At 53.6% G+C, this 22,701-nt stretch overlaps 1 protein-coding gene across 3 annotated transcripts; it reads left to right on the top strand.

Moving 5' to 3' along the window:
- The first annotated feature begins 639 nt into the window (after positions 1 to 639).
- On the top strand, positions 640 to 21,096 carry NCLN (nicalin). Of its 3 annotated transcripts, none has more exons than XM_036282117.1 (15): positions 640 to 944; positions 7,126 to 7,316; positions 8,192 to 8,336; positions 10,432 to 10,526; positions 11,455 to 11,535; positions 13,312 to 13,415; positions 14,537 to 14,625; positions 14,715 to 14,854; positions 15,292 to 15,470; positions 17,475 to 17,562; positions 17,648 to 17,686; positions 17,770 to 17,930; positions 18,885 to 18,938; positions 19,064 to 19,142; positions 19,304 to 21,096. In XM_036282117.1, exons 1-15 carry the CDS (start codon positions 761 to 763, stop codon positions 19,361 to 19,363), a joined length of 1,689 nt encoding a protein of 562 aa, XP_036138010.1. In that variant the 5' UTR covers positions 640 to 760; the 3' UTR covers positions 19,364 to 21,096. The 3 variants fall into 3 exon arrangements, 2 of the variants coding, with proteins under 2 accessions (XP_036138010.1, XP_036138009.1); XM_036282116.1 differs by having other exon boundaries at positions 17,767 to 17,930; XR_004962037.1 differs by lacking the exon at positions 17,770 to 17,930.
- Positions 21,097 to 22,701: the final 1,605 nt, after the last annotated feature.

Here is a 22,701-nt window from a genome sequence, read left to right as displayed (position 1 = left end):
CAATTCCCAGGAGACCCAGCGCACCAGGCAAGCCCCGCCCTTCATTTCCAACACTCGAGTAGCAAGATTAAGCTCTACTCCACAGTCACCTCCCCCTTTTCCACAGCAAAGACAGTTAAATATTTTAGTCTCTGTATTTTCTTTCTTTTATTTTATTAATCTTCACCCGGGATATTTTTTTACAGAGAGGGAGGGAGAGAAAGAGGGGGAGAGAGAGAGAGAGAGAGAGAGAGAGAGAGAGAGAGAGAGAGAGAGAGAGAGAGAGAGATGTGAGCGAGACACATCATTGGTTGCCTCCCGAGCGACCCCCACCGGGACCAGGGATCCAACCTGCAACCAGGTACGTGCCCTTGACAAGAGCTAAACATGCGACGCTGAGCCAAACCGTCTAGGGCTCTGTATTTCCGTCACTTGTAGTTTATGTGAAGCTTAAGCAGTTTAGCCAAACAGCCCACCACAACCTGCACTCGGAAGTAACTGAATGAGCCTACAACTCCCAGGTGGCTTTTGCGCACCGCCTGAGAACTACACCTCCCAGGAGGCAGCGCGGCAGAGGGGCTGTCCGCAGCAGTGCCCGCAGGACCCCAGGGCGGATGCGGACTGCCCGGCGCAGCGTCCGCAGGACCCCGGCGGCTACCCATGTTGAGGTGAATCTGCTGGAGCAGCCGCTGCCGCCGTCCTTACCGTCCCCGCTGTCCCTCCCGTCCTCGTCGCCGTCCCGTTCCCGCCGCCGCTCTGCGCGGCTCCCCCGCTGGCCAGGATGCTGGAGGAAGCGGGCGAGGTTCTGGAGAACATGCTGAAGGCGTCGTGCCTGCCGCTCGGCTTCATCGTCTTCCTGCCCGCCGTGTTGTTGCTGGTGGCGCCGCCGCTGCCCGCTGCCGATGCGGCACACGAGTTCACCGTGTACCGCATGCAGCAGTACGACCTGCAGGGGCAGCCCTACGGTGCGTGGACCCCGACCTCCCTTCTGGGCCTCCCCGGGTCCCCGGGTCCCCGCCTCCCTCGGCCTCCATCCCACCAGTCGGCCTCTGGCCCACCCGGCGTCCTCCGCCTTCCGGAGCTGAGGTACCCTCTTCCCTCAGCCCGGTCTCTGCTCCCCGGATTCTAGGAGCCTCCACTCCGGCCTATCCAGCTGGAATCTAGCTGCCAGACCCTTACCTAGACCCAGGCAAATCAGAGCCTGGATACCTGGACCTCTACTAGGCCCCCAGCTCTCCTCCCAGTGCCCCAGGAACCACCCCCTGACCCCACCTCGCGCTGGCTCCCACATCCTCCAGTCCCTGGCAAGAGCTACCTGTCTCAGAACCCTCCGATTCCCGGACCAAGCGCCCCTTGCTCCTAGGCCCCTGGGTCACCTCCAGTTACCAGCTAGACCAGAGTCGCCTTGCCCAGGCCCCCTCCCCTGGACACCACCCTGGTGCCCATCAGCCCTGGGTCATGCTCTGCGCCCAGAGCTTCAACCTCTGGCCTGGTTGATTTGGAGATGAGCCTCTCATCTCCGGGTCTGCCAGGCGAGCCGCCCAACGTGTGTTCCAACCAGCCCCTGGTCTCCACACCACCTCGGTGCTCTGTGCAGCCTTCGCATTCTGCTCCTCTCAGGACTCCAGAGCACAGGTTGTCAACCAAGGCTTGGCCCTATGTCAGGGCCCATTTCTCTCCAGGTCCTAGTCTCTCACTGGTTCCAACTCATGAGCTGGATCCCTCACAATTCTTTAGCCAGACTCTTCCCCCTTCCCCAGTTTAGTCTCTATTCCTTTAGGTTTCTAAGGATCCCTTGGACCCCATGCCTTGACCTCTCCCTTGGTAGGGACACCCTCAGCTTACCCTCCTCACCCCCAGCTTCCTGGAACTCCACTTGCTCCCCCTCTCTAGGATTTCTGTATTGTCTCTGACCCCTGGGCCTGAATCCTCTGCAGCTTCTTGTTCCCCACTCCTGCTTCACCTGCCAGTGGTTCTGACCCCAGGGCCCAAGTCATCTCACATTCCCTTGTCTCTTCCCAGCCCTATAGCTGCATCTGTTGTTTCAGAACCTTCTGGTCTCTGGTTTCTCTTCCAGCCTGGTACCTTAGGTACCCCCAAGTCAAAGCCTAATTTCCTCATTAAGGAGCACCCCCCCCTCCAGTCCTCCTGGTCCCTTCATCTCTGAGGGGTCTGCCTTAGATCTTTTAGATTGCCCTCTGCTGTTAGACCATCTCAGTCACAACTTGAGAACTCTGGCCCTGGCCGGTTTGGCTCAGCGGTTAGAGCGTCGGCTTACGGTCCGGAGAACTCTGACCCCCACCCCCTCAGCCCTTGCCAGGCCTTTAGAAAGCTTCAGGCTTTGGAGACATGTCTAGACTTCTTCTCAGATCCCTCCTATTCACAAAATTACGTTCTTTCTGTTTAGAACAGTCGTTGTCAACCCCGGGGTCATTGGGTGATGTCTTTATGATTGTCACACTGGGAGTGCTCCTGGCTTCAAGTAGGTAGGGGCCAGGAATACTGCTCAACACCTCACAGTGCCCAGGACAGCCCCACACAGAGAACGATCTGGCCTCAGTGATCCAGCCCCAGTGCTGAGGGGAGAAATAGTGCTGAGGGGTTTCAGTGATGGTTCTGAACCCGAAGTGTCAGGCTCTGGAGGGGTAAGGCTGGGGGCTGGAAGCTCCTAATGTTGTGGACACATTTCTATGCATCGACATTCTCCTGGAGGAAGGTCTTGACCAGTGCCGTGCAGTGGGACTTTGTGTGACTGTCGATGGGTTCTGTGTTTTCACTGATACAGGAGCCACCAGCCACAGGTGGACACTGGGCACTTGAGATGTGGCTCATGCAACAGAATAAGGTGATTTTTAGCGTTATTTAATTGTAATAAAGTCAAACCGTCACATGTGCCTGGTGGCTGCCATCCTGATCTAGGGTTTTTGTTGGTTTCCCAGAGGGATCCACAGTCCAGAAGGCCCAAATCCTAAAACCTCTATATCACCAATTTCTCCAGATCCTGAGTCTCCATTCCTTCCACTCACCCCTGTCATTCTGTCCTAACTCAGATGATTCACACTTGGAAGCCTTGTTAAGAGCCTCCTGTTTTACCCCTCTCAGCACACCCAGCTTCTCTCTCTGGCCCCTAGATAGCAGTATTCTGACAACCTGGATGCCTCCTTGTCCTCCCTTGCACCTGATGTGGCCTCTTCTCTTCCTTCTAAACCTGCCCAAGAAATGCTGGCTGAATTTGTGGAGCAAACAGGTGCCAAGGTACCATCTTTCTGAATGCAGAGCCATGCTCTCCATTTCCCTCGATTGCAGGTCCTTGGGAGGTTTTTCTCTCCCTGGCCTCCTCTCTCCTTTCCCTCAGCTTTCTTTTCCTCTTCCCTGCTTTCTCTCTTTTTATTTCTTTATTGGTTTTAGAGAGAGAGGAAGGGAGAGAGAGACAGAAACATCAATGAGAGAGAACATCGATTGGCTGCCTCCTCTGTACCGCAGGCCGACGCTCTAACCGCTGAGCCAAACTGGCCAGGGCAATTGGCTGCCTCCTGCATGCCCCCCACTGGGGACCTGGCCTACAACCTGGGCATGTGTCCTGACCGGGAATTGAACTAAGGCAACCTCTTAGTTCATGGGTCGATGCTCAGCCACTGAGCCACACTGGCCAGACTCTTACCTGCTTTCTCTAAGTCCTTTCCTGATCCTGGAATTCCCTCCCGTTCTTTTTTCTGACTTAGTATCTCCTCCCACATGCCCTCCTTCTCGGCCCCCCTCATCTTTGTTGCTCCCAGTGAAAAACCTAGATACCTGTCCTACATGGGGCATCTATAGAGACGGTGGGTTCCGAGGGTGGTTGGGAGGGGCTGGTGGGGTGCCCACCCATCTTAGCCAAGTATTCTTGTCTGCAGAGTAGGGAAACAGAGGCCTGACTGGAGAAACTTGGATGAGGTCCTGTGAGTGGGGCTTTCATGTTCACACCCTCACACACCCTGCGATGTCCCTGGCTCAGATGCGGGGCGGACCATAGCTGCCTGGGGAGAAGCTGGCAGGATATTGGTGCTGTGGAGGGATAGTTCTTTGTTGGAGGGGAGACTCCTCAGGGGTCTGAGGCATTGCTGCTTGTTCTTCAGCAGCTGGAAGACCTGGTATGGCCAGAAGAAGCCCCAGGTCTCTCCTTGCTGGTGGTGCCTTTGAGAGCTGGTCTGCTAGGTCACTGCTGATAGCATTCTCCCCATTGTCTTTCATACCCTCTCCTAGAGCGCATGCCCCAGGCGCCCCACCTCTGGTGCAATCCTGGCTGTGGGTCCCTCGTTTCCCAACTTCCTGTTCATTTCTATTGAGAAACAGAGCTGGGCAGCTGCCCAGGAAGGAAAGGCGTGTGCTCTTTGTGCTGCGCTGTGAATAGTGCTGAGGGAAATATACCAGGTACAGGGCTACAGGTGTGGCCTCGTCCCCCTACCAGGTGGACTCTGGCCTTTCTGAGATGACTGCTGCTTTAACAGCACTTGCTGTGTGCTGGTGCACTGTGGTTAGCAGAGCACTCATGCCCATTTCTGTCAATACCCTCTGCTCAACAAGGCCCTAGGAGGTGATTGGCCCTTCAGCCGTTACTGTAAATAAAGTTTTATTGGCACACAGCCACACCCTCTAGTTGATGTGTTTCTGACAGCAGAACTGAGTAGTTATGACAGAGCTGGTGTGCCCCAGCCAGGCAGGGAGATTGATCCTTTGGCCTTTGATAGAAAAGTGAGCAGGCTCTGCTCAGGTCTGGTCTCACTGTGGGAACCAGTGACTTCTGTCCAGATGTTCAATGCTGTCCACCAATCCTGAACCTCTGCTGGTCTAGAGCAGGGGTGTGGGAGGCTGTGCAGGCTTTAACTTTACATTAGTAAAGATGGTCTCTGCTTTTGGGGCGCTCAGAGTCTGGGGGACAGTCTCTGGCTTTGCTCTTATCACTCTCTGGCCTTGCTTCCTCCCTCTGGAAATTGGGGTCCTGATTCCTGCCCTGCAGGAGTACCAGGCCCAGTGAGAAGATGCACACAGTAGACTCCACAGGCTGCCTTCATGCCCCTACCTGACAGTTGAGCCGTCTCTGTCAGGCTGAGGACCTAAAACAGGTAGGGAATGAAGGGTGGGTCTTCTGGGCATTCCAAGATCTTCAAGGGCATCTTGAAGGTCTTTGCTGCCCTCCCCCTGCCTAAAGCAGAGAAAAGTTTCACAGAGGTAGGGAGCCTCTGGCCCACCTTTACTCCTTGGTCATAGGCCCCCTTCACCAGAGATGGCCATCCCTATTCCCACCTGGGACGCTATCCTTTCTGTGTCTTCCAGCCTCCTCTTCCCACCATCCCCTTAGGGCACTCCATTGGAAGCAAGGCTTCTCCTGCCTTCTCACTTTTTCCACAGAGCTCATTCCTGGAAAGTGGAGGCAGGGATCTAGGCTTCTGGCCCCGAGCCTGAGGCTTAGTATAGACTAGCATAGGTCTGTGTCTGTGAGTACATGGATGGCACCTCCCCCGAACTCCTTCCACCTCCAGGACAACTCAAGGGCTTTCTCCCCTGGGGAAGCCAGAACCCCTCTCTGCGTCCTTCTCTGTGATCACTGCTTGGGTCTCAAACTGGAGGCCCTGGGGGCCCCATCCAGACCTCATGTGGTTAGGGTTTTCTTGCTTGCTTTGGTCTGGTACAGCCTGCAGCATGTGAAATGTTCTGGACTCCTTGTTTGCCCTTACCATTGGGTGATTTGACATAAGAATCGGGATTTCTGGCAATTTTCTAGCAGCATATAGGTGGCCCTGACAGTGGGGGGTTGACTGAGGCCTTCTTACCCACCAGTCCATTGGAAAAGATGGCCCCCTTGCCCAGTTGGTTGTGTGTCATCCTGTGCACTGAACGGTTGCTGGTTCAATTCTTGGTCAGGACACATGCCTGGGTTGCGGATTTGATATCTGGTTAGGCACGTTCAGAGGGCAGCCAAAGGTACAATGGCCCCCAAGGGCCTGCCACTGTGTTCCATGCACCTGTGGAGAGGTATGTAGATGTTATCGCCCCCTTCACAGTCCTGCGTTTAACATCAAAAAGGCTTCTTCGGGACACTTTTCTCCAGCAGAACTCTCTCAGAGCTGCAGTGTTCACATGTTGTGTGCCCGAGGGCTCCCTGCTGACCTTAGAGAAGCTTTCTGCGATATGCTAGTTCTGACCTGTCACTTTTGGTCAGATCGGGCGGTGGGGAATTCAGTTGCCTGTGGGAAGCTTGTGAGTGGCCAGCGTGCAGGCTGAGACTCAGCAGCCTCTCCCGTCTTCCTTGAGTCTCTGGATTTTTCTCCAGCTCTTAGAAGAGGGGCAGAATGTAGTGATTATGTGTAGAGCAGCGAGAAGTTTCTATCGGGGAACTGCCCACAGGGGACACCTGGTGATGTCTAGGGACATCCATGGCTGTCACAACTGGGGATGCTCCTGGCATCAAGTAGGTAGGAGCCAGGGGTGCTGCTCAATCCCCCATAGTGCCCAGGACAGCTCCCCACAGAGAATGACTCAACCCTAATGTCCACTGTGCTGAGAGGGAGAGACTCTGGCATGTCTGGAGCTTTCTGAGGCTCATTAGGGTGACTTAGTGTTTGTTCATTTGTTCTGGCTGGTGTTCATCAAGAACCTGTCAGGACAGGAGTGGCTGTGGCAGTTGTACACTGCAGTGAATGAGGTCCCTGTGCCCGGAACCCCAGTTTAATTTGAGGAATATATAGCTGTAAACATTGTAAGTGGTGCTGAAGTCCCAGGGAAACGACCAAGGAAACTTTAGAGCCCTGGAGGGGAGGGGCTGCCTGGCAGGAGGGGGCCAGAGCAGGCGGGAAAGGGCCATCGGGCTCAGGTCAGCCAGGCCCAGAGTTTGAGTTTGCCCCAGGGTTCTGGGAGCTTTGGGAGAATAGGCCTGTGGATTTGTCCAAGGGGAAGGGTCTCAGCTTTTATTTGGTTCTCAAAAGGCTCTGAGACTCTCCAGGGTTCAAGTGGGCACTACATTCATGGGAAGTGGGATGCTGGTCGTGGCAGATGTTTATCGGGTCACGTGGGCAGAGGGCTGGTGGGACTCGGGAGGTTCCTGAGTCTATGTTCTCTAGACAAGGGTTTTGGACCCTGCTGAGGGAGTGCCCTCCCCCTCCCTCATAGGCACACGGAACGCAGTGCTCAACACGGAGGCACGAACCATCGATACGGATGTGCTGAGCCGCCGCTGTGTGCTCATGCGGCTGCTGGACTTCTCCTATGAGCAGTACCAGAAGGCCCTGCGGCAGTTGGCTGGCGCCGTGGTCATCATCCTGCCACGAGCCATGGCCGCTGTGCCCCAGGACGTCATTCGGGTAAGCCCCCATCCCCACCTTCTGCCAGGGTCTAGAGGCTTCTGTGGAAAAAGGAAGACTAGGTTTGGAGTCAGCTGTGAGGCAAATCATTTCACCTCCCTGAGCCCTTGTCCTTCAGGAAGTGGATGGTGTCTTTTGCCCTTCATCATTGGTCCCTATACCCCTGGAGTGACTCTGTAGGGGACACCTGTGGTTGTCACAACTGTGGATGCTTTTGGTATCAAGTGGGTGGGACCAGTGGTGCTCCACAATGCCCAAGACAGGCCCCCACAGAGAGTGACCCGTCCCCAATGTCAGCAGTGCTGAGGGGCAGAGGTCTGCTTTGAATGAACTGGGTCTGATAGGATCCCCCAAGAGTCTGCGATAAAGATGCTTTGCAGATGAGAAGGGAGTGTGGGGCAGTGGGGATTGAGTGAGATGGGGGAGTTCAAGTTTTCCAGAAACCAGCTCAGTGCCCAGCACACAGTTTATGCCCACTATCCATATGGGTCCCTGCCATTAGTTTGGGAAGCCAGCACCCATTGCCCACTTACAGCTGAGGACATGATGGTCAGTGAGGGCAGGACTAGCCCATAGTAACACCAGACCTGACCCCAGCCTAGCTGGCTCCAACGTCTGTTCTCCCAGCGCACTTCCTCCCTGCTTAATACCATCCAGGAGGCCCCTGGGTATCATCACACCTCACACTTCACCCATCGCTTTGTCTTTGTCATATTTCCTGCCGTTTCATTTTCTCTGGTGCAATCCTAGACTTGTTAGCTGCTTCAGAGGAGGTGTTCTTTCAGGCCCTGGCCCATCTGCCCTTCAGAGACAGCCATTGGGCACACCCCGCTTCCCAAGGCCATACGTCACTTAGACATGTGTCTCTTCCACAGCAATTCATGGAGATTGAGCCTGAGATGCTGGCCATGGAGACCATTGTTCCTGTGTACTTTGCTGTGGAAGATGAGGCTCTGCTCTCAATCTACGAGCAGACTCAGGCCGCCTCCGCCTCCCAGGGCTCTGCCTCTGCCGCCGAAGGTGTGCTGGGGGCTTCAGGAGCAGAGTGGGTTCATGGGGAGCCTTCCCTGTTGAGGACTGGGTCACATTGTGCCACTTCTGAGACTCTTAACACATCACCTGTATTTAACAGTGCAGGTTACCAGGCCCTGCCCCAGACCTGCTGTGTCAGTCTAAGGGCTGGGGGCCAGGACTTTGCATTTTATAACCCCTACCTCACCCCACTGCTGATTTTCACACAAACAAAAGATTAGGACCCACTAATTTAGAGGGAGGTGTTTCCTGTCTTCACCTCCTGGATGTTTATGAAAAGCATGGCATCTGTTCAGTTTTCTCTATCCTACCTGCTGAATATGTCAGGGTCAGCAGCATTCTTAGGGAGAGGAGAAAACCCACTTCCTCCTACCCCATGGACTAGGGATGCTGTGGTGAGTTGGGAGCAGTGGTGGTTTACTGTTGGTAGTGAGATAGCAAAATTAGTGAAAGAATTTCAGCCAAAAGGATCCTCCTGACACTCTATTCTCACCTACTGAAATGGCAGGTATAACAGGAAAAAAATATTCAGAGCTGACAGGAGTAGAAAAGGCAGGAGGGCTTGTCCACACTGGGAGACTTAGCCCAGCTCCTTGGGGAAACAGTTTGGCAATATGTGTTTAAGCTTAGGCAAAGGTTTGATCCTCCTGGGACGCTAGATTGGGGGTTGGCAAACTATAGTTCTTAGTCGCCTATTTGTGTAAATAAAGTTTCATTGCCACTCAGCTGTATTCATTTGTTTATGTATTATCCATGGTGGCTTTCATACTACAGCCACACAGTTGAATGGCAGTGGCAGAGCAGAGCAGAAAATACTGCCTCCTCTCTGGCCCTTTGTAGAAAAAAAAAATTTGTCAACCCCTGGTCCAGATAAATTCTTGACATCATCCATCTGCACTGTGGCAGCAGAAGAGTGAATTTTTGGAAAGACCTAAATTTCTAGTTAGAGCAGAAGAGGGGAAGAATCTACTCAGTGGAATATTATGCAGCTGTTAAAAATGACTTTGGGGTAGCCCTGGCCAGTTTGGCTCAGCAGTTTGAGCATTGGCCTGCAGACCAAAGGGTCTCGGATTCAATTCCAGGTCAAGGGCACTTACCTGGGTTGCAGGTTCAATCCCCAGCCCTGGTCAGGTGCATGAGTGAGGCAGCCAATTGATGTGTCTCTCTCACATTGATGTTTCTCTCTCTCCCTCTCCCCCCATCCCTTCTTTCCACTCTTTCTAAAAATTAATGGAAAAATATCCTCAGGTGAGGAGTAACAACAAAAAAATGACATCAGGGTAGAATTTTAACAGCATGGAAAAATGCTTATTTTATATTGGTAAGTGAGAAAAACAGGATTTAAAATCATAAATATTGATCACAATTGTCTTTCTGAGAAATAACATTTATTTTTGAATATGTGAAGACTTAAGAAGTTGCAAAAATATCACAGTTCCTGAGGGCACCTTTCTCTCAGCTTCCTCCAGTGATGATATCTTACCCACATTATAACTGTATTTATAAATGCGTAAAGAACAGAAGCAGACTCGAAATGGGGTGAACTCATGGGTGTTTTTAGTCCCTGGCCAAAAATGAAAAAGTAGCGCCCACAGCGGTTCATTTGCTCACGCTGAGCAAGGTGGGTACCACCTCGTGTCTGGTCACAAGCTAGTGGGTTACAAATCTTTGGGAGCTTAGGCTGTTTTGGCCTTTGGGGATGGGCTGGTGATTGTCCAATGGGGGACTTTTGTTTCTGGGTCACCTCTAGGGTGATGGTCTTTGTGGATGCTGAGCTGGTCCTTTGGAAGCTAGTCAGAGGGCATGTACGCACCTCTGTAAATTTGGAATGGAGGTTTAAGGGTCCTGCAGAGTAAGGACACTTCCTGCCTGCTTGGGGTTGGGGTGACTATTTCACCACCTTCTATCCTGGACACCCAGGCTCTTTTCCATATCTAGTCATCTTATATTCTAGTTCACATGGTCAGTTCTGCATACAGTTTTGGATAGACTGACCACCTAGAGTCCAGAGTGTTGGGGTGATGAGGATGCTGGCTCTGGTTGGGGAACCCTTGGACTCACCCCTCCCTGCTCCTGTCCCCAGTGCTGCTCCACACTGCCACCGCCAATGGCTTCCAAATGGTCACCAGCGGGGTCCAGAGCAAGGCCGTGAGTGACTGGCTCATCACCAGTGTGGAGGTGAGTGCCAGCCCTGTTGCTGTGCCGAGACCCAGGGGTTCTTGGTGGAGCAGGCCACCCTGCAGAGACTGGGGTGGAAGGGGCAAGGCAGCTAACAGGGCTAATAGACTGATTTACAGTGAGGAGAAGCTGCCGCAGCCTCTGAGCAATCAATATATCAGGTAAATATGTTATTTAAAATTGCATAAGAGATGGTGGTGATTTGGGCAGAGAAAACCTGCATTAGCCAGAGACCTTGTTACCAGACTCCCAGAGGTTAGGTTCAGCTGCAGTTGGCCCAGTTTTCCAAGAGGGTCACAGCAGATGGAGCCACTGAGGATTTGGTGGGCCCTTCTCACATTTGGAGCTCTGTTCCAACCTGTCCATCTGGTTGCCATAACCTTTGGTTCTGGAAAGTCTGTGCTGCCATGAGTCCTCTGCCATTACTGTATTCACATGGGAAGCAGGGGACAAGGAGGAAGTAAGGGTGCTTGGCCTCTCTCCCACTGTCTCCAGCCAGTGCTGGGACCTGGACCCCATGGGGCTCTTGGGGCTCCATTCCTTACTGCAATGTTTCTTCTCAGCAGTGTTCTGCCTTCCGAAACAGTGGCTTGGAGCTCAGCCTTTGAAAGGTGGGCTTGATTTTCAGGGGGAGAAACACGCCGTAAAAAGATTGAGTGGATTCCTGTAGCTAGAGCTGTGGTTTGCAAGCTGCAGTCCTCAGCCAAGTCTGGCCCTCAGCTTATTTCTATAAATAAAGCTTTATTGGCACCTAGCCACGTCAATTTGTTCACATATCACTCATAACTGACTAGTTATGACAGACCATAGAGCCAGCAAAGCTAAAAATACTCTCCCACCCCACTCCCAACGAGTGGGGGCAGCCTAGACTGTTACGGTGGTCAGGACCCCAGCTGGCTGGCACTTCACAGACTGTCTCTCTCCACAGGGGCGGCTGACGGGGCTGGGTGGAGAGGACCTTCCCACCATTGTCATTGTAGCTCACTATGACGCCTTTGGAGTGGCCCCTGTACGTATACGTTTGCCTTGGAGGAGGGGGGTGGGCACCTTTCTTCCCACACTGCTCAGAGGCAGAAGTGGCTGTCTGTGGACAGCAGTTGCGGTCAGAGGAGCAGCACCCACTCTTTGAGCTCTTTAGGCATTACCTCAGCTCCTCTTGACCCTGCAGGGTGGGTGTCATTGTGAACCTGAGACAGAGGCTAAAACAGGGCCCAGCTGTCTGTCGGAATCTCCAAGACACTTGATTGATAATTCACCAGGAGGACCCCAGGACTCAGCAGGTGGTCGTTCTCATGGCCATGGTTTGTATAGAGACAGGACAGAGCAAAATGAACTGAGGGGAAAGGTGTGAGGGGCAGATCAGGGTGGGGACCAGGTGCAAGCTCCACAGTCCTCTTCTTGGTGGGGTCCACAGGATACACTTAGTTTGTGTGAGGTGCGCTCCCCAGGGGGCTTATAGAGAGCCAGTGCCCAGTTCTCACTGGGGGGCTGATCACGTGGGCCCCTCTCTCTGGCACAAATGAGGTCCCAGACTCCAGGAGGAGAGCATAAGCATAGGATGAATTGTGTTTGCACAGACAGTTTAGGGACAGGGAGTCCCCTGTCAGCGAGGGTGGTGGAAGCCCCAGAATCCACTTCCAGGTGCTGCTGATCTCAGTGGATTCTGGGGCATCCCTGGGGCCATGTTTTCAGAGCCCCCAGCACAGTGAGATTGGGGCTCACACCAAAAGGTAAATCTGCTTCCTTTGTCAACAAAGCCTTGCTTTGAAAGAATAACCAGTTGAACCAAACAGGGTGGCCCTGTAGCCTGGTGTGAGCTCATGACTGTGCCACAGACCAGTAACTGCTGGTCCAGGGGCCACACGGCCTGGAAGGCCAAGGCCATCCTTGAGAACACCTGGACCAGCTGGGCCCAGAGCTGGCCCTGTACCGTCAGCAGAGAACACTTCTCCACTCGTTCATTAAACCTTTCTGACAGTTTTGTCCTAATTTCTCACTCTGAAATTTAAATACTTTTTTGAAATATGTTTCCTATAATGTATAATTTACCCTTTTAAAGCATGCAGTTCAGTGATTTTTAGTATAGTCACATCACCACTACCTAATTCCAGAACGTTCTATCACCCCAAAAAGAAGCCCCATCTTTATTAGCAGTCTGGACATTTGATGTAAATGGAATCACACACTGTGGCTGTTGGTGTCTGGCTTCTCTTGCTGAGCATCATGTTGTGCCTTCCCCATGAATTGTAATACTGTAGATACACTATGTTGGTTTATGGACTGACCTTGGGAGGTTCCCAAACCATGGAATCCAAGATTTTTTATTTCCCCAAGAACCAGTCATTGCCCCATTGGGAGTACTGCTTTCAATCACAGGATCCGGATGAATGGAGAGGGAGGCTTTCAAGGCTCAGAAGCCTGGTGGTCCAGCTGGAGGGAACCTGCATTGACTCCCCCCACAGTGAAGGATGTGAGGTCCTGCACATGCTGAGGCTGGACTGAGGCAGCACTGGGGGCACAGCTCTCTGCTGGGCACAGGGCAGAGTTGCAGTGAGCAGGGAGACTCAGAAGGGCCTTGAGTGTTCAAGTGCTCATCCCTGAGCATGTCAAGGTGCTGTCGTTCTGGGGTTCTAAGCAGAAGAGGGCAGCCATCCCAGTTGTGCTCTTAATGGGGACAAGATCAGCACGGGCAGAGTGGGTCGCAACTGCTGTGGGAGGAGGGTAACGAGGTACTGTGCGTGGCCATTGGCGTGGTGACTGCTGACCTCGTCATGCTTGCCCACAGTGGCTGTCACATGGCGCAGACTCCAACGGGAGTGGCATCTCCGTGCTGCTGGAGCTTGCCCGCCTCTTCTCCAGGCTGTACACCTATAAGCGTACCCATGCTGCGTAAGTGATGGCTGGGTGGGAGAGGGGATGGGGCCGCATGCTGATTGGGCCACACTGGTTACAGTTGAGCCTCGTGGCCCAGATGCAGTTCCAACCCCAGAAATAACAGTGTGTATTGAGGGCTACTGGGACCAGCTCCCTCCCACACTCACCCTCTGAGTTCCACCCAGGAGGCCCAGCTGCTGTTAGTCCAGGCAGATGTTGGGGACGCTTTCATCTGCAAGTAGTAATAGAAACACTTGAAAAATAGTCACTTAAACTAGTTTCCTTATCTTGACACTGTGGACACTGGGCCAGGTCATTCTCGATTTCTTCATCTACACACTGTGCTGCCCTGGGGCAAAAAGGGGCTCAGTGAGAGTCAGTCTCCTAGAGCTGCTGTCACCAAGCATCACACACAGAGTAGCTGAAACAGTAGACATCTATGTTCCTAGCTTTGGAGGCCAGATGGCCAAGATCAAGTTGTCATAGGGCCGTGCTCCCCACTAAGGCTCCGGGGCAGGGTCCTTCCTGCCCTCCCCAGCTTATGGGAGCTACCTGCAGTCCTCAGAACTCCTTGGCTGTGGCTGTGTAACTCCAGTCTCTGTCTCCTTCTCACATGGCCCTCTCTCTTTCTGTGCCTTTTTCTCTCCTATAAGGACTGCTGTGGCCCTGGTGGGATGGGTGAGGTGGAGGATGAGGGAGGCCCAGGAATGTGGTCCTGTGACAGCCCTGGCTTCAGTCCCACTGCAGGAAAAAGCAGTGCTGAATCCCTTTCACTTTTTTCTTTCTGGGTCTGTTTCCTGGTCGGTTGAAACCAGGTCATCTCCTGGTTTTGAGAGCTCAGAGAAGCCTCTGGAGTAGTTGTTCTGCCCAGGGGATACTGGACCATGTATGGGGACATCTGTGGGTGTCACAGTCGGGCATATTCCTGGCATCAAGTGGGCTGGGGCCAGGGATGATGCTCAATACACAGTAGTGCCAAGGACGGCCCCTCACCCGGTCCTGATATCAGCAGTGGGCACTGGGGAGCCCTGCTTGAAGGACTGGTCAGGATTTTGTACTTGGGAGAGACTACCTCCTCCTTGTTGAGGACCTGGACACTTACCTGCCAAAGCTGACATCTCCACTCCCCCCACCAGGTATAATCTCCTGTTCTTTGCCTCTGGAGGGGGCAAATTTAACTATCAGGGGACCAAGCGCTGGTTAGAAGACAACCTGGACCACACAGGTTAGTGGCCCCCAGCTGGCCCAGGATATGGGGTCAGGGGCTTCTGGTTCCCCTACCCCTACCCTGGTCAGCTCCTGCTGCTCCCACAGATTCCAGCCTGCTCCAGGACAATGTGGCTTTCGTTCTCTGCCTGGACACCGTGGGCCGGGGGGACAGCCTCCACCTGCACGTGTCCAAGCCACCCAGGGAGGGAACACTGCAGCATGCCTTTCTGCGGGAGTTGGAGATGGTAGGTACCCCTGGGCACAAGGGAGCCTTCCAGGCAGCAGCTTGACCCAGTGCCAGGCACGTGCCCATTTCACAGATTAGCCCCCTGAGGCCCTGACAAGGGCGGCAGTAGATCACAAGGGACTCGGGCCAGGCTGGGATATCTGTCCTACTGTGCCTTGTTAGCTAGTGTTCACCATTGGCCAGGCATCAGACCAGGCACTTTGCAAACCCTTGGACCTTGGGTGAGCCTCAGGGTTTCTGGGAGGCAAGTGGGTTTTTCTCCATTTCCAAATGTGGGAGGTTCAGGGAGGAACATGGGACCCTCCTGGCTCTCAGGACCCTGTGTGAACATTTGTGGAATGAGCTTGGTGCGAGGTGTTCCCCTGCAGACTTGGTGAGGTGTGGTTGGGACCCCAGGGCAATGGGTGGACTCCCTGATTATGCCACACCACACAGGTAGCTGCTCACCAATTTCCGGAGGTGCGTTTCTCGATGGTACACAAGAAGATCAACCTGGCAGAGGACATCCTGGCCTGGGAACATGAGCGCTTTGCCATCCGCCGGCTGCCTGCCTTCACCCTGTCCCACCTGGAGAGCCACCGTGATGGCCAGCGCAGCAGCATTATGGATGTGCGGTGAGGCCTCCCCTTCATCTCATAGCTGTCTCCCTGCTATCTGGGCCCTACGAACAAAAACATTTCTTCTGTAGTGGGGGACTGGCAGTAGACGTGGGTGCCTGGAGGAAGTGAACCTGCCATGTGTGTTGGGGAAGGGCTGGCACTAGCCTGGCAGCTCAAGAAACAGTAGTGTGGCTCACCTGTGCTAACTCAGCAAGGGGCCGCTGGGGACAGGGAGGACACAGCAAGTGGCTTCCCCCGCCCCCTGTACATGACTTTTATTTATTTATTTATAAAACATTTTTTTTCTTTATTGATGTTAGGGAGAGGGAGGGAGAGGGGGAGAAAGATAGAAACATCGATGAGAGAGAACATCAGTTGGCCGTCTCCTGCATGCCCCACACTGAGGATTAGGCCCACAACCTGGGCAAGTGCCCTGACCGAGAATTGAACCAGCGACCTCTTGGTGCATGGGTCAACGCTTAACCACTGAGCCACACCGGCCAGGCCTATGCATGACTCTTAGACCCTAAGCACCTCAGTTCACTCTGTGGCTTCTGCCACCCGGCCTTTGCATGGCTGTGCTGCAGCCTGGAGAGCTGTGCCCTGTCTCCCTGGCCCTTTGTGCTTCCTTAGGAGCCCTCCCTACCAACCCCTTTCTTAACTTTGTCTCTCTCTATGACACCGGGTACCTCTGGCTTCCATTGTTTTAGGACCTCACATCCCATTGATTCCCCCTGCTGGCATGTCAGCCTCCAGTAGGGACAGGGTTTTATGGTGGTGTCAGCTGCCAAGTCCCGAGCCTGGACAGTCTGCCTATGCCCTTTGATTGGCCAACCCTGGGCATATTCCTAGCTACCTGGACACGTGTCAGCTCAGGGGATGAGAAGATGGTCCTAGATGGGGCCTAGCTCAGCCTGGTGACAAGACCCAGAGAGAGAGAACAGGCACAGCGGGAACATTGGCTGGTCTTGGGGCTGGAGGGCTTCTTAGAGGAGGTGGCACCAAAATCAAAGGACATGAGTCAGGAGAAGGGTGTTCCAGAACAGAAGGAACTAAAAGCAAAGGAGAGTTGGAGGGAAAGAGGAACAGAGCTCAGGGAATAAGCCAGGCCACCCCCACCCCCCACCCACGCACACTCACCCCTCCCTGGGAGGTCCCAGCATCTCACACCCATTTGGATCACTGACGTTTTGCCTCCAAAGTTCTTTTCTGGTCTGTTTTGCCAGCTATCCTCAGTGTCCCTTGGCATGTGGCTGTATCACCCCAATCTCTGCCTCTGTTGTCACACATTTCTCTCTTATAAGGTCACCCACCATTGGATGTAGGGCCACCCTACTTTAATGTGGCCTGTACCTAAATATTACATCTGCAAAGATCCTCCAAATCAGGTCATGTTCCCAGGTTCAGGTGGGTGTGGATTTGGGGGGACATTTTACCCTACTGCTGGGTGTTAATTGACTATTCCCTTAACAACCTAAGGAAGCAGGTGCCCTGACCACCCATGTTCCAGATGAGGAAACAGAGGGGCCCTGTTATTTCAGGTAGAAACAAGGAGGCAGGCCTGCTTCTCTGCACCTACAGATAACCCACAGGGGCGCTGGGCAGCCTTTCGAGGAGGGCAACATGTAAACCAGAATCTGAGGTGCAGCCCAGCCGGTGTGGCTCAGTGGTTGAACGTTGACCCATGCACCAAGAGGTCTCCGGTTCAATTCCCAGTCAGGGCACATGCCCAGGTTGTGGGCCCGATCCCCAGTGGGTGCATGCAGGAGATGGCCAATCAATGCTCTCTCTCATCTATGTTTCTATCTCTCTTTCCTTTCCTCACTCTCTCTAAAATCAATAAAGAAACAATTAAAAAAAGAATCTGAGATGCAGAGGTGCCCGCCCTGCCTGAGGAGGCTGTAACTTCTCTTATTTTTATTGTCATTAGATATGTGATCGCTCTTGCTTTTTGGTGATTATAAATGATGCTGATTCCAAATATACATAGATTTTTTTTTTTCATATCTGCCCTTGAAGGTCCCGGGTTGACTCCAAAACCCTGACCCGAAACACAAGGCTCATTGCAGAGGCCCTGACTCGAGTCATCTACAACCTAACAGAGAAGGTGAGGCCCCCACTGTGGCAGCAGGCCTTCTGTCCCAGTGCACCAGATGGATTTGGACTGAAAGCCTGTCGCTTCCTCTTTTCAGGGGACCCCCCCGGACATGCCTGTCTTCACAGAGCAGATGGTAACCACTGGGCTGGGTGGGCAGGGGCCCTGGGGCAGTGGTGGGCAGGGGTCCCATGACCATGGCCATGTCCCTGGCAGCAGATCCAGCAGGAGCAGCTGGACTCGGTGATGGACTGGCTCACCAACCAGCCCCGGGCTGCCCAGTTGGTGGACAAAGATGGCACTTTCCTCAACACATTGGAGCACTATCTGAGCCGCTATCTGAAGGAGGTGAAGCAGCACCACATCAAGGCTGACAAACGGTGAGGCGCAGACGGCCCGCCCCGTCACAGCTTGTGGAAATGTAGCTCGCTAGCGAGCATGCTCATCTCAAGTCTTCTACACCTCCCCCAGTGCCAGATTGAGCAAATAAATAAAATACTGGATGGAAAGTAAAATGCTAAATAAAAAAGTATAGGATAGCAGTTAAATTTGAGTTCCAGATAAACAGCAAATTGTTTTTTAGTATAAGTGTATCCCATGCAGTTTTGGGGACATAATTATACTAAGAGTCTATTCCTCGTTTATTTGAATCTGCAGAGAACTGATGTCCTATATTTTATTTGGCAGCCCTGTGCCCACCCTCTGTTTTTTTTGTACTCTAGGCATCAGGTTGCTTTGCCCTGGGTCCCTGTCTGCCCTTAGGGTACTCCTCCCCACTGTGGCCCCCTAGGTTTTATCCTTTTTTCTACTCAAGTCTCCCAGGCTCCCCAGTTGGGCTGAGCAGGCACCTCAGGACTTGTGGTAGGAGGGGCACCTGTGGATGTCCACAGGCAGGAGATGTCCCCCAGACTGCTCATTGCCCTTGCTGGCCTCCACCTTCCTCCTGAGTCATGGCACTCCCGGGACAGAGCGCCTAGACCGGAGATTGAGGCTCACAGTGGATCCACAGCCCTGGAGCCAGCATCTCGGATTCTGGGCCAAGGTCACCTGCTCTCTGCAAATGCTTCTTAGACCAGTAAAGTTTCCATAGTCTCTGTATTTCACTCTTAAGGAGTATGTTTTAACACCAAAATAAGCAAAAGGAGAGATGGACCTTCAGAATAAAGAACAGTCCTTTCCCAGGAGGGACAGTAGCATCCTTGAGGAGACACACACACAGGGTGCTCCCTGCCATGTTCCTGGGCTTGTGGGACCTCCGGGTGGTCTGGTGTCTGGGGGCCAAAGGACTGGCCCGGCTGTCGGGGCAAGTCCACTGAGAACACACTCTCTCCCAGGGACCCCGAGTTTGTCTTCTACGACCAGCTGAAGCAGGTGATGAATGCCTACAGGTGAGCTGCTCTGGACCAGGAGCCCTCGTCTCACTGGGTTACCATCCAGGGGACTGTGGTCCACAGGATAGCCAGGGAGTGGCTTGCCCCACATCCTCCCTTGACCCCGACTCCTCTCCCTCCAGGGTCAAACCAGCCATTTTTGACCTGCTCCTGGCAGTCTGCATCGGCGCCTACCTTGGCATGACCTACACAGCGGTCCAGGTGAGCTTACGGAACTCAGGTGGGAGGGTTGGCCTGGCCAGGCGAGTCCTTGCTCCTATCCTGCCCAGAAGCATGTGACTCCACAGGTCCCTGGGACTTCCTTGGTGAGGTTTGTCCCCGCCTTCACTCATGACCTCACTTGCGCCCTCCCACTGCCCCAGCACTTCGACCTCCTCTACAAAACGGTTCAGAGACTGCTCCTGAAGGCCAAGACACAATGACGTGGTCCAGCCAGCACCGTGGGCCCCGCCTGCCACCTGCACCATCCTCGGCCTACAGGGCTCGCCGAGACCCCGAATTACAGAGCTTTTCTGTGTTGCTCTTGAGGATTTGGGGGATTCTTTCTCTTCTCTGTCCTACGAACTCCCTTTGAGGAGCTTTCGGTGGAGTTCTAGGCCAGGTCACAGACTTGGGAAGCCCCTGGCCCGAGAGATGGCTCTTCACCCACAGGGCACTAAGCTGTGCTATGAAGGGAAATTTGTCCGGCACAGCCTTGCGGTCACTCCTGCTTGTGATGCTGACCATGGCTGGCACTGGCTCTGCATCTGTTCTCCACGCTGTCTCCATCCCCTCGGTGACTTGAATATTCTCTTCACGTTTGTCTGAAGAGGGCAGCACCAGTCTCTGGGTCCCCATATTGTAACTCCTCTCTCAGAAGGTTGTGTCTCTTCCCTGGGCCAGGACTGAGGCACATGTCTCCCAGAACCCAAGTGGACAGCTGGTGCCCTGAAGACCCAGAAGCCTCCCCACTCTGTTGCCTTCCTGTAAGGCCTTTAGGTTGTTCCCCCCAACCGGGGCCTCTCTAGCCTCTCCCTCTCACTGCGCCCCCCACCGGGGCCTCTCTAGCCTCTCCCTCTCACTGCGCCCCCCACCGGGGCCTCTCTAGCCTCTCCCTCTTATTGCACCCTAGGGAGCGCCAGTATCCCCTAGGCTGTGTTCTCTGTCATCTCCTGGCTCCCAACCCCTGGTCTCAAGGGGGAACCGGGTGCCTTTGGAAGCCCCAGGACCAGAAGCAGAGGAGGCCCTGGAGGAGAGGCCCCAGGCTGGAGACCTACAGGCCCCTCTGCTAACTCACTCACCCAGCTGGGCCTGTTTTCTCATCTGTGAAAAGGAGGATGTGTCCTGAGGGAGCTAAGTTCATGTTGGGGGCGGGGGAGTCAAGGGAGAGTGTTTACTGAAGAATGTGCAACTGTGGGATCCAGAGGGGGAAGGTGTGGGCAACATGGGAGCCTCAACTGAGCCCACACCCCACAAACCAGGTGCCTCGTGGAGTGTGAGCTTCTCGTGGGGAGAAGGCCTCCAGCACTGGACGGACCTCAGGGAGATGCAGGTGTACTGATTCATGAGCAATATAATCAAGCAAGTGTTAAGTGCTAATGGGGAGGGTCAGGACAGGGAAGAAGGGGCTCCAGCCCGCCATGGAGGTCTGAAGTGGTCTAAAGAGGCAGGGCTGGCTCCCCACCCTCTTCCCAGCCTGCCGCTGCCCTTCCCCAAAGCCTGCCAGCAGGAGGGAGTGGGATCCTCGGGGACTCTTGTCTCTGCCTTCACCTCTGGCCTCCCATCTTTGCCAGACCAGTCCCTCCATCCCTGGGCACGCCTGGCTGTCCTGTCCAGGCCTGGGATGTTGACTAAGCCAGGCCTAGGGAGAGGTCAGTGTGGGGGCCACAGGTTCTGCCTCGTTCCCCTTCTCCCCCCTGCCTGGTGGACTGACTCCTCCAGAGATTTCACCAAATGCCAGGCCACTTCTGGGGGTCATGCCACAAGTTGGAGAAGTGGATGAGATGGAGGGGACTCACTCTTCGCCACGTGACAGTGATGGTGCACCATTTGGAGTTGCCCTGCGCGTGTCCTCCCTCCCCAGGGCGGCTCCTCATGTCAGGACTACTGACTGTTCAAAACTCAGGCTGGTTGTGAGATGCAGTCGGACGATCAGAAAATAAAGCCATATCGAACAATCAGCATCAAGTGTCCTATCCGGGGGCTCCTGGGAGTCTGGGCAGGCTGATTCTTCACAGACTGTGAGGGGAACTGCCCCACGCTCCCCCAGCTTCTGGCATTCCTTGGCTTGTGATCATATGGCTCCTGTCTACTTCACCTTCATAGACTCTTCTGTGTGTGTGTCTAAGTAAGGGTCACAGTCATTGGATTCAGGGCCCACCCTACTCCAGTACAATCTCAACTAATTATGTCTTTCAAATAAGGTTTCATTCTAAATTTCCCAGGGATCATGAATCTGAGGTGATACCACTCAACCCAATGAGAGATGGGAACAGCAGGCTGTGTGGAAGTCCTTCCCATTGGCCAGGCTCTGGGGACATCTTGGTTTGGGCACAGCCACTAGGATACTGTGTGCAGCTTGCCCTGACTTTATGGGGGCGGTTGCTCTGAGCATCTCCGCCCCTGCTGTTCCTCCACTAGGGCTGGAAGGTGGTTTTGGCCTGGCATGGATTTGCATAAAACCCCACATTTCAGGGGAAAGATCAGCCCATCACCTCCTCATAGGCTGTTCCCTTTTTTTTACACAGTCCCACTGATTGTAATCAAGAAAAAGAAAGCCCAGTTGGCAGAGATGACAGCCATCAACATGCTCATGTGTTTTCATCCTGCTTCCCAGTGTACATGGGTATATGTGAATATAAGTACATGCAATATTACTTTGAAAATAGGACTCAAAGTTTTTTTAAGTATCTTTATTTTTTGTTAGACATCCATTTTTATTTATTTTTGTTACAGATCTTTCTCCTTTAGTATTTATCTTTTTAAATAGCTCTTTGCAGACCATGGAAGATGCACACACAAATGTGCATGGTGTCACATGCACTGTGAAGCCATCACCACATTGAGGCCATCACCACATTCATCCCCTCTGCAACCTCCCTGTGCCCTGGTCCCCAGGTGACCACTAATCATGTCATTACAGATTAGTCTCATTCAACTGTGAAGTCAGCCACTATTTGGCCCCCTGCTGCATGTCCACAATAAGAGACCCTGTCCCAGCCACCATGGGGCCTTCAGTCCTCTGAGCTAGATGTAACAAAAATAGCCAGGGGATGGGTTGGTGGACAGTGATGGCTCCCTGAGGAAGGGGCTTTTGAGTGAAATCAGAATGGCAAGAAGGACTAAGCTGTGTGGAAATCTGGGTCGGTGGTTCAGGCAGAGGGCACAACCCAAGCAAAGACCCTGGGGCAGGATGGTGCCTGGTGTATTGGAGGAATGGTGAAGAGGCCCATGTGGCTGGAACAGAGAGGGAAGAGGTGTCAGGCCACTCGAAAGGGCCTTGGTGAGATGTTGGCATTAAAATTTTTTAAAACATGTTTTTATTGACTTTTAGAGAGAGGAAGGAGAGAGATAGAAACATCAATTGGCTGCCTCCTGCACAGGGTATGGAGCCCCACAATCTGGGCACATGCCCTGCCTGTCAATCAAACCGGTGACGTCTTGGTGCATGGGATGATGCTCAACCAATTGAGCCACACTGGCTAGGCAGGTGTTTGCATTTTATTCTCTGTGATGGGGAACCATGGGAAGGGGGTGACCCAAGGAGAGGAGCATGGGCCTG

The sequence above is a fragment of the Molossus molossus genome, unplaced genomic scaffold (genome assembly GCF_014108415.1).
Source record: "Molossus molossus isolate mMolMol1 unplaced genomic scaffold, mMolMol1.p scaffold_m16_p_4, whole genome shotgun sequence".
Taxonomy (NCBI): domain Eukaryota; kingdom Metazoa; phylum Chordata; class Mammalia; order Chiroptera; family Molossidae; genus Molossus; species Molossus molossus.
Note: the sequence above shows the minus strand (reverse complement) of the source record. Positions and strands in the feature narration are given on the sequence as shown.